At 36.5% G+C, this 11,310-nt stretch overlaps 1 protein-coding gene across 6 annotated transcripts; it reads right to left on the minus strand.

The window, feature by feature from the left end:
- Window positions 1-2,865: 2,865 nt before the first annotated feature.
- Window positions 2,866-7,901, minus strand: LOC104095393 (pentatricopeptide repeat-containing protein At1g74630). 6 transcript variants are annotated; one of them, XM_033655898.2, is made up of 3 exons: window positions 4,495-7,901; window positions 3,991-4,153; window positions 2,866-3,662 (listed from the first exon to the last, which is right to left on the minus strand). In XM_033655898.2, the coding sequence occupies exon 1, from the start codon at window positions 7,816-7,818 to the stop codon at window positions 5,884-5,886; it is 1,935 nt and encodes a 644-aa protein (XP_033511789.1). In that variant the 5' UTR covers window positions 7,819-7,901; the 3' UTR covers window positions 2,866-3,662; window positions 3,991-4,153; window positions 4,495-5,883. The 6 variants fall into 6 exon arrangements, with proteins under 6 accessions (XP_033511789.1, XP_009599818.1, XP_018626025.1 ...); XM_009601523.4 differs by having other exon boundaries at window positions 2,951-4,153; window positions 4,495-4,636; window positions 5,699-7,901; XM_018770509.3 differs by having other exon boundaries at window positions 2,951-4,153; window positions 4,495-5,608; window positions 5,699-7,901.
- Window positions 7,902-11,310: the final 3,409 nt, after the last annotated feature.

Consider the following 11,310-nt stretch of genomic DNA (forward strand, 5'->3'; position numbering starts at 1 on the left):
TTTTCCTGTTTGGTATGGAAGACAATATTTATGTGAAAATATTTTCTTGATAAAATTATTTTTTGTAGTTTAATTATGAAATATTTCTTTTCGTACTAATATTATTCTTTTGACTCATTATACATGTTTATCATTTGCTACCGCCTATTGGCCTGAGTTGATATTCGTCTTATGAACACACAAAAAATTAATCTTCACAGGTAAATTTATTTCTTATTTGTTAATGTACTTTTGTAAGTGTCTTGCTTATTTTATATCTGCTCCTCTTCTTGAATATATTTTCGTATCTATATCGATGAAACTCGATATTACTTTCTATGCATATTTAGTCTTGGAAATGATTGCTACTGTTTTCAGTAGGAAGTATTGATCTCTCTATTACTTTATTTTATGGCATTAATAGGAGGTAAAGTCAAAAATCACAAGAGAGTGAATCTAACTCTCCACTTCCTACCACACTTAATCTTCTTACTTAGGATAAGTAATATTTTTTTATATTGTTGTAAAGTATCTTACAAATTTCATTGAATTTTAATATTTTGAATCCTACTTCAATATGCACTTTTGTCATCCATCATTAAGGGTGGCATGTGGGCCGGGTCCGGTCCTAAGTGGTTTCGGGTTTTGCGGGTTACTTATTGGAACCGGCCCGGGACCGGGACCACGAACTAACAGTCCCGGGTTAAGTGGGCCCAAGTAGGGCCTAAGTGGGCCCAATAGATACTTTCTAATTATTTTTAAAATTTTATAGAAGTTAGAGAAAAAATAGTAATAAAAATATCTAAGGCAAATTCTTGTAAATTATATTATAGAATTGTGACCTAAATTTTTTAATTCAAATTTAAAGACAAAAATATTGTTAAGAAATATTCAAAGCAATACGTTATAAAATATATATATAAGCTATATTCGATATTAAATATTAAATATTAAATATTAAAATTTAGGATGTTAAATCAATTATAGGGTAAGCACATAACAGTAACCATTTTTGCCAATTCTTCCCGATCTTTTTTTGGATCATAATATAAGAGAGATGTAGAGAGATTGATAATTTTGTGAGAAAAATGAAAGAATGATGGGATATTATAGTTGAAAATTGGAAAAAGGTGTAATTATAAAAAATTTGGGGTTAAAACAAAGTTGGGGGGTTAAATGGCTATTTTGACAGAGGAAACGGCTAAATTTTAAATGCCCAAATGGGCAGATTTTTTTAAAAATAATTATGGCCGTTGGGACCGTTTAGGCCCGCTAGGACCGATCCGGTCACGGTCCCAAATGGTCTGGTCTCGCGGACCTCAGGCTAAGGACCGGCTCACTTGCCAGGCCCACCTCCCCCGATTCCGGTCTTAAACGGTTCAGCCCATTTAGGCCCACTACCCATATGGGCCGCGATCCTGGACCGGCCCACTTGCCAGCCTTATCCATCATGAATTCTACGGGCTTGAATTTTCATCAAAATCAATAGTTATTTTCTAGGTTAAGTTCTAAAGTGTACTAGCAACATAATGGTATTTGTTCTTCAGTGTTCTCATCTAACACGAAAGGCAGAAGGATTATTCATTTCCTCAAAATATAATGCACCATTGACAAGAATATAGTAATAATATTCTATTTGCATTCCTTTTCCAAAAAAACAAAATGCATAACTTATACACTGAAATTGCAGTAAGTCATTGAGGATGCATATAGGGCAGAATTTCTTTTTTTATTGCGCTAACTAATAAGACCGTCGTTCATAAAACTTACTCTTTTTAAATTTATTTAGTTTATAATTAAAATATATTACTAAATAATAATATTTTTATGATCTTTTAAAATTGTTTACTCATTGTTAGGGTACACGTGCAACGAGCGTGTCCAAAAACTAGTAGTCCCCTAACGTAGGAACAATAGAAGTACGTAACAGAACTGTTATATCCAGACTGGAATCATTTAACACTATGTGATAAGCATTAAGCATTTTGAGAAAATATATAAATAATCATGCCTCCAAAATATTTCAAAAAAAAAAAGATGAAAATAAAAGAAAATAGAAGTCTAAATATGAAATGCTGATGCTTTTTAACTTCAAAGAATACCAACTGGGATGGAAGATCTAATTTCTTTTTCTTTCCTCCTGCTCCCTCCCCCTCCCACCAAGATCCTAAAATGTTGTATTGCATTGACAAAAGTGAGGGATTCACCTACTTCTCGTAGAACATTTTTCCCATACCGGGGGACAAGGGCCCTTAATTAGTGAGGCGAAAGTAGCTTTCTCACATTTACAGTAGTTTTTTACAAATCAGAGTCAAGTATAATGCCCATTATCTATCATGTCCAAGTCCCAATTTATGCACTTTAGCTTCTCCAATATCAGAGGTCATTATAGATTCATACGCTAAATTGTTTTTGAGTAATAAAATAGCATAGGAACTCCACCGAGCATATAGCCTATTCCATTCCTCCTACCCTTACCCTTTGACTAATTGTTCATCAGAATTCCCTCAAATTCAACAACTAAGCTAATCAGAGAGCTGAATTATATATTGAGAGTCCTCAGCAAAGCAAGAAAATAGCATACTTCATATAGGAACCTTTCAGTCTCTTTCCCTCCTTCCCATCATATATATTTTTCATTTAATTGATTGATCCCAGCCCCATAAAATTTGCACTGAAGTCGTTTCCACCGACTAAGTTCTAAATAGCTAGATTGAAACCTCATCTTTCGACATGTATTCATAAATCCGTGTGCTTATATGGATTCAAGCATCTTATACATGCTGTTAATGAATGCAACTTCTGCCAACCACACGGATACTAACTAAGCTTAATATCAGTAGTGCAAATTAGTTCTTCAGGAACTAAATTAGAAAGCGATAAGGGTATAATAAGAATAAAGACAAATATAACATATGACAGCAAGAATGCTTAAAATCAACTCACTGCACATGATATCAAGAAGGCTTACTATCTGCAAACAGTTTCTCCTTGTTGCTAGCCAAATCTAACATAATTTTTCAGTGCTAGTGGAGCTGATCAACTGAAGGATCATACAGGAGACACCTCATTATATCAAGCCCCTAAAGATCAAATAGAATACTTATTACCTCACAAAATCCCTGCAAAGTTACAAAAGTATAATGCATCTCTGATGTAGACTTAGGGATTGCAATTGGAGATTAAATAAGTATCAAGTCTTATAATGGTTTTCATACTCAAACTTTCTCTTATCTTAGGAAGGACTTAACGAGGTAGAACTCCATTAATAGTGATATGTTTTTGCACATTGCTCAAGATCAACAGAACTATCATGTTAGCCACTGACCTCTTCATCAGTACTGTGTTAAGGACTTGGAGCTGACAATCATTGTAGGATTATAGCTCAAATTTCTCTTGTAGAAACTGAAGAGCTGATCTGCACCTATCTCAGGATCGCCCTCTTGGGGAAAGAGAGCAGCACCAGGCATTTCAACATAGTTGCTCACCCCATTGGTCTCCCTGAGAGCTTTTACTTCTGCTTTTGACCTCTTTTGAGAACCTACAATTTCCAGAATAAGAACCAGTATCCAACTATCCACCTCGACAAAAATTGGACAAATCCCACTTTATTGGGTCAAGTAAACCAGTCAAGAAACCAGCAAGAACGCAGGCAACCAACTAGCCGCTCCATAAGTGCATATCTGCGCTCAATGATATTGGGAGTCACAATTTCCTTCTCATTGCTAACATATACTATTTTATATCATCCAAACAAAGACATTTAAGTATCTTGATAGAAAAGTCCAATTGAATCGCCTAAAGTGAAATCTCTTTTAGCCCGGTCTTCTTTGTTCCTAGTCAGGTTCTTAAGTGATATAAAAAGAAGTTTATCCCACTCCCTTACTGTGTTTCACTTCCCCCGCTCACGAACAGACACTTGGCCTAGCTCGTTGAATCTCAGTACTCCTCAATAACTATTAAGCTTTTGTTAAAGGACTACATATTGTAGAGAAGATCTCCTTGACTCACAATGGCTTTGAGTGATTGGGCATCGTAACCTTTCATTCTATTATGTGGGAAAGAATGAATCCCCGGGGCACACAATTACCATGATTGATGGCTCTTCCATGAGTTTCACCAGCCACAGCAGGAGAGTAGTTGGTCCCTTAGTGTCCCTCTTAGCAGACCGTACCTGCAATAACACATAATCAATCAAACAAAAAGGTTAATAGCATTTGCAAATGTGGAGAAAATCCTATTCAATATGAAAATTTCTGACTCGGAAGTTGGATGTTCTAGCAGTCAAAACATATATTTTATCCAATGGATAATATGCAGCAGAATCTACAATTGGCTTCTAATTCGACGAGAATAAAAAATTATTGAACATAGACTAGTTCAGGCACTTCACAATCGTGTTGTCCTTTTATTATCTATGTTGATCTTAGGCCAGCAGGCATCACAGAGCTAGCTGTTGAGATTTCTATTGAACAAGATTGAGAAGGAGCAATGTCGGGAAAGATCTAGGCTCACCTTGCTTCCCTATTAGAATATCTTCCAAAACCAATAGGAGGTCAGAGGTGGAGCACCTAGATGGGAGCAAATAGCAGCAGGCTTAGCAAGCCCTTTTCTGCAACACGAACTGCTTCTATAGCAGCATTATATCATCTCTCATCTGATTCATTTGTTTGAAAGTATTAGCAAAGCGCACTCCTATACCCCCAATAGAAATGGAGCGGTCTGAAACTACCAACGAATTTGGACAAGCATAATCTAGTGCAGAAGTGGCATAAAGTGAGCCATTAACAACAGATACATTGCAGAAAAAGAGGACAAAATTACCAGCAGAACAAGGCACAACCTTTTGGACAAACTTCAAAAGAAACTTTCCAAGCGAAAAACCAAGAGGTGTAGTGCTGTGCTTGATTTAGAAGAGAATCATTATAAAACCATTCAGGAATTTGAATTTTAGAATCAAGCAATCCAAAACAATGATACATCATTATAGATCAGCTTCTATGAAACTTCAGGCACTGACAAATTGGTTAAATTACCTGTGACAAGACAAGAGGGAGGGGATGGATCATGACTGCAGTTATATTGCTCATGACACAAGAATCATAAGTCAAATGGGAAGAAAGGAACAAGAATTTCCAATTTTGGTCTTTATGTTATAGTAAAAGATAAAAGAAAGTGAAAATGGACTTGCTAATTGGTCGAAATTTGTCTTTAAATTTTTATTCAGAAAATTATACATATGGACTGTTTCCCAACTATGTTTCTTTTGTTCCTGGTCCCAGAACTCCTATTGCAATGTATGTCTTGTCGTTCAATTCCTCAATAAAAATAGAAGGATAATAAGCAGCAGTGACCTCGGGTATGCAAACAAGACCATTTTGCAAAGAAAAAATTACAAACCTGTGACACATTTTGGTTTTAGCCATATTTTCCTGATACTTTGCAGTTTGAAAAACAGACATTTATGCCTTTCACTCATAAAAATGTACTGCATACCAATCTAATACTATCAACAATGCCATACGATTAAGTAGTCTCCCTCACACTATTTTCATTTGCATCTGTGACCTGATTAATAACCTAGCATATTCAGCAATAAAAGATGTGGCTCCAGAAGTGAACAGACATGCTGCATAAAGCAAAAATCAAATTAATGCTCCACAATCTCAGTGCCATTACGCCTCAGTTATTAAATAAGCAGAATCCTCATATAGCAGACCTGAGGAGCTGGAAGGAGCAAAAATTCCATCTGTGATTGGATTGCTTCTTTTCCATATTCTTTCGTTGCAATGGCTAGAATGGAGCACTCCACAGCATCCATAATGTGGGTCCTTTATTCACAGTCAATGTTGTTTACCCTGAAAATGGGAGTGTTACCAATTTGATCGGACCATCAATCATCAGTCACCAATAATCTCTGCAAGAGCAAGAACCTTCTTTGAAAGAATGAAACCGACTTCTATCCCTAACCACAATATCCAATTCGTAGACTTTAGATATCGACTTCATAAAACTATGACAATCTTTGCACACTCTTAAATTCTTTACAATTCGTATGGTTCTTCCCTTACATAACCTTGCCATTCCAAAAGCAACAGCAAGTTTCTCGCTGTGCTTAGACAGTGTATCTTCCTTTTCTTCCTCTTCTATATCATGCAAAACACTGCCTACCTCTGGAACATAACCACCTTCTACTTTAAGTTTTAATGTTATCTCACTTAGCTTATTATAAGCCTCTTCAGTAATGTCATTTAGTTTATCCCCTGCAACAAAACTGTACATGACCTTGTCTACTTCAATCATGCTCCAACCAGGAGTTTTCTTCATATTCTTCTCAGCCATTAATCTCCTCACCGTATCAACATCCTTCCATTTCCCTGCAACTGCATAAATGTTCGACAACAAAACATGGTCACCAGAGTTGTCTGGATCCAACTCAGAGAGTCTTTTCTTTACTTGCTCGGCCAATTCAATGTCACCAAAAAAGCTGCAAGCCCCAAGAAGTGTGCGCCAAATAATGGCATTGGGTGGTACTGGCATTTGAACCACAAAATTATATGCCTTATGAAGCTGACCAGCCCTGCCATACAAATCAACCATACAACCATAATGCTCAATCGTTGGTTCAATGTTATAAATTCCTGTCATTTTACTAAAAATCTCATGACCTCTTTCAAGTAAACCAGCATGACTACATGCATAAAGGATCGAAATAAAAGTGATCTCGTCAGGTCTGGTCCCAGATTCTTCCATCTTGTGAAAAAGTTTTATCGCCTCTTCACCATATCCTTGCATTGCAAGCCCTGCAATCATAGAAGTCCAGGAAACAATGCTTTTCTTCCCAGGCATTCTCTCAAAGACAAGACGAGCCATCAACACATTTCCACACTTGGAATAAGTATCCAAAAGTGCATTGTTCACAGAACTAATCCAAGCAAACCCCATTTTCTCTATAAATGCATGCAAAATTTTCCCAAACTCAAATGCCCCAGCTTGAGCACACGCAGATAAAACACCCGTCAAGCTCACTTCATTCGACCTATTTCCACTCCCAACCAACTCCCTGAAAACCCAAAGCGCCTCATCAAAGTATCCATTACGAGCAAATCCAACAATCATAGTACTCCAAGAAACATCATCTCTACTCGGCATCCGCAAGAACAACCCCTTCGCACGCTCAAGATCCCCTGCTTTAGTATGCCCCGCTAGCATCACATTCCAAGTAGTCAAGTCCCTGCACGGAATTAAACCAAACAGTCTATCTGCACCACTCAAATCATTCCCACGAAAATATGCTGTAATTATCGCATTCCACGCCACGACATTTGGTTCATTCATTTCATCAAACACCTTCCGAGCAAACACAACAAATCCACATTCCCCATACATACTAACCAATGTAGTCCCAACGAAGAGATGGGTATCGAGTCCACGAACCATAGCTTGACAATGCAGCTGAAACCCAGTTTTCAAACACCGCAAATTCGCCGCTGCTTTGAGTGCAAAAGCGAAAGAGAAACTATCCGGAGGGGAATATGATTCTCGTAGCATGCGAGCGAACGAGCTGACGGAGTTATTGGGTGAGTCTGACTCGGATTCACCTCGGATGAGGCTGTTGTACATGAACACATCTGGGTTTGGGTTGTGGATGAAGAGACGGCGAGCGTAATCAATAGCGTCGGAGATTTGAACGGCGGAAATAAGTAGGATTTTTGCGGAGATTAATGGGTCGGTTTCGAGGCCGGATTTGTAAACGAAGGCGTGGATTTGCTTGAGGTTTCGGAGAGTTCTGCAGTTGCTTAATAGAGAAAGGCAGAGATTTTCTGCTGCACTGTTCATTTTTTGAACTTCATTTCAAACTTTTTGGAGCGAAAAGTATAGCCTTTCAGAAAGGCAAACGACACGATGCTACTACAGGTCATATTTGCCCCTCTATTGTCCCCAAAAATAAGTTACTCGTAAATAAAACTAATAAAATCAAAATAAGATTAAATATCATAAATCTAAAATTAGTCTAGATTCTTTCTTATACATAAGAATGGACAGAAAGAATATTATCATAATTGCTATCTTAGAGTGACCCGAGCTCAACTTTCTATGTGACTCTAATGTAGAAAAACGGAACAATAAAAAACTGATATTTAACTTGTAAATATAGCAAAAAAATCCCCATAATTGAAAATCTTACTAATACAATCTAGTGTCTAAAAGATATCATTAATGTTGTTGATTCAGATAAAAAGTTCACTAGATAAAAATAAAAATAAAAAAAACTTAAACAATATGTTGAAAGAATACTTCTAATATATTGAAAATAAAGTATTAGTTCAAGCATTGATACTAGTAAAATATCTCACACTTACACTTATATAGCCCGTTTGGCTAAACTGCAAAAATCCGCTTATTTTGAGAAGCCAAAAGTGTTTTTGAGAACTTTTGGTGAGAAACAGTTTGTATTTAACTAATTAATTTGAAAAACACTTCTGAACATCAATTAATGTTTGGCCAAGTTTTAAAAAACTACTTCTAAGTGTATTTTTCTCAAAAGTAATTTTCAAACGAGTGTTTTTAGAGAGAAACTATTTTTTTTTTCGCTTCTCTAAAACAACTTCTGCTTCTCCTCAAAAGCACTTTTTTTTCCTTTTAAAAACTTGGCCAAACACCTTAATTTTAGAAGAAAAGAAAAGTATTTTTGACCAAAAAAAATATTTTTTGCCTTAAAAGAAGTGTGGCCAAATAGGCTATTAGACTTAGATTTATATTGAAGACTTAGAGAAAAATAGTTATTCCTGAAGATAAACCGAACATGGCATACTATTGGCTTATGCGTACAACAAGTAGTATTATTTTTTCTTTGCATCAGAATTAATATGGATTAAATCATAGCTTAGAAAGGTACGATAAAATTATAAAGCAGCTTCTTTTGGCCAATTGAATATAATTTAGAAATATTATGTTCCTTGAAAATATAAAGCTCCAATCTATTCGATTATGTTCCATTGATAATGGTGATTATTTGCAAACAAAATCCTATAAAAGTGTAATGACCCAACCGATCATTTTAACTTTTAGAAATCCGTTCCCTAAAATAAAACTCTCCGAACATGCTTTTATTAATTTATGACTTGCGGGGATGGTTCGTTCGGAATTTGGAAGCGTTTGGGTTGAAATCGGAACACTTGGTTCCTTAAGTTAGACTTCGGTCAACATTTTGAGAAAACGACCCCGGAATCGGGATTTGACGGTTCCATTAGGTTCGTATGATGATTTTGGACTTGGGCGTATGTCCGAAACGGGTTTTGGATAACCCGGGAGCGTTTGACGCTTAATAGTAATAATCAACTATTTGAAGGTTTAAAATTCTTTAAATTTGGTTTGGAGTAGGATTTTGAGTAATTAAAGTCAGTTTGGAATTCCGAGTTTGAGAATAGTTCCGTATAGTGATTTAAGACTTGCACGCAAATTTTCGTGTCATTCCGAGTAGTTTAAGTATATTTCGGCGCATTGGGAGTAAATTGAAGAACTTGAAATTCTTATGTTTGAATCAATTTGGTTTAGGGTATGATTCTTAGATTTGATGTTGTTTTACACGTTCCGAGAGTTCGAGCAAGTCCGTTTTATGATTTCAAACCTGTTGGTATGTTCGGGCGGGGTCCTAGAGGCCCCGAGTGTCAATCGGACGAGGCTTGGACCAAGTTGGAAGTTGGGAGCCAAAACTGAAGCTCCCAGTTACTGTCAGAATTGCACCTGCGCTTGGCCAGTCGCAGGTGCGACATTCGCAGATGCGACAGAAGCTCTCAAGCGCAGAACTCGCAGATGGGAGATTTTTTCGCAGAAGCGGAAAAGGGAAGGGGAGGCCATCGCCGCAAATGCGGAATTTTGGCGCACCTACGATCGCGCATGTGCGAAGCAGTGTGCGCAGATGCGGGTTTGGCCAAGGCTAGTGAGACTCGCACCTGCGAGGATTTTCCGCAGGTGCGGAAGCCGCAGGTAGGTACACTGTCCGCAGGTGCGAAAGACTTGTTTGGAAGAAAGCTTAAAAGAACGGGAATTCACCATTTTTGCCCATTTTCTTCTATTCTTGGGCGATTTTGGAGATTTTTGAGAGGAGATTTCAACTAACAACTTGGAGGTAAGTTAATTCTACACCTCCTTGAGTTAAATACATAGATTATAAGTAGATTATAATTAGTAAATCTTAAAAATCAAAGATTTAGATGAAAAACCTAGATTCTTATAAAAGTGAGATTTTAACCACGAAAATAGTTATGGAATTGGGTAGAAATTATATATTCAAGTTCTTGAGATTTTGGATAACGTTTTCATCTAAAAATTTTCAGAATCCGAGCACGTGGGCTCGGGGTAAAATTTAGGAATTTTACCATTTTGGATAGGGTAATTTATTTAATAGATGAATTTCGAATTTTTGAACATATATTAATTATTTTATATAACTTTTGGATAGTTTCGGATTTTTCGGCATTGAATCAAGAATTTTACGCGACGCGATAATCGGAAAGTGAATTTTGAGACGAGGTAAGTCTCTTGTCTAATCTTGTGAGGGAGAAATTATCCCATAGGGATTAAATTGAATAATTGTTGCTAATTGCGGGGACTATGTACGTACGAGGTGACGAGAGTCCGTGCGTAGCTACTATTAATGCTAAAGTCTAGGTAGTTTAGGATTCAAAGCATGAATTACTTGTGTAAATTATATTATTTATTTAATTAATATTAATTAATATATATGAATATATTGTGAATTGTTAGATAAATATATTAAAGGATGGAAATCTCATATGCTTGATTTTCTGTTTAAATTAATTAATTGTTAAAAGAAATTATTTTTTCTCACGAATTTATCTTATAATAAATATACTCTCCCTTCGGAGGTACATAAGAAAATGTCCCCCTTTCTTGTGGAGCGGGCCGAATGCCTCGGCAGGATAGATGCATCTATGGATCGTGTCGCACATCCCTCGGCAGTGAACACGACACTCTGGATCAGGCCGTACGTCCTCGTCAGAAATCGTGCTTAATAATAATAATAATTATACGATACTTTAATAGTTTATTTCAGCTTGCGAAGCTAATTGATAAATTGAAAAATCCTTAAAATTTAATGAATTATTAATCTTGCTTGTTAAAGAATTAATTGTTATTCATGTAAATGATATTTAATTGATAAATTAGAAGTTATTTGAATTACAACAACAACAACAACAACAACAACAACAACAACAACAACAACAACAACCCAGTATAATCCCACTAGTGGGGTCTGGAGAGGGTAGTGTGTACGCAGACCTTACCCCTACCCTGGGGTAGAGA

Source organism: Nicotiana tomentosiformis, chromosome 10 (genome assembly GCF_000390325.3).
Source record: "Nicotiana tomentosiformis chromosome 10, ASM39032v3, whole genome shotgun sequence".
Taxonomy (NCBI): Eukaryota; Viridiplantae; Streptophyta; class Magnoliopsida; order Solanales; family Solanaceae; genus Nicotiana; species Nicotiana tomentosiformis.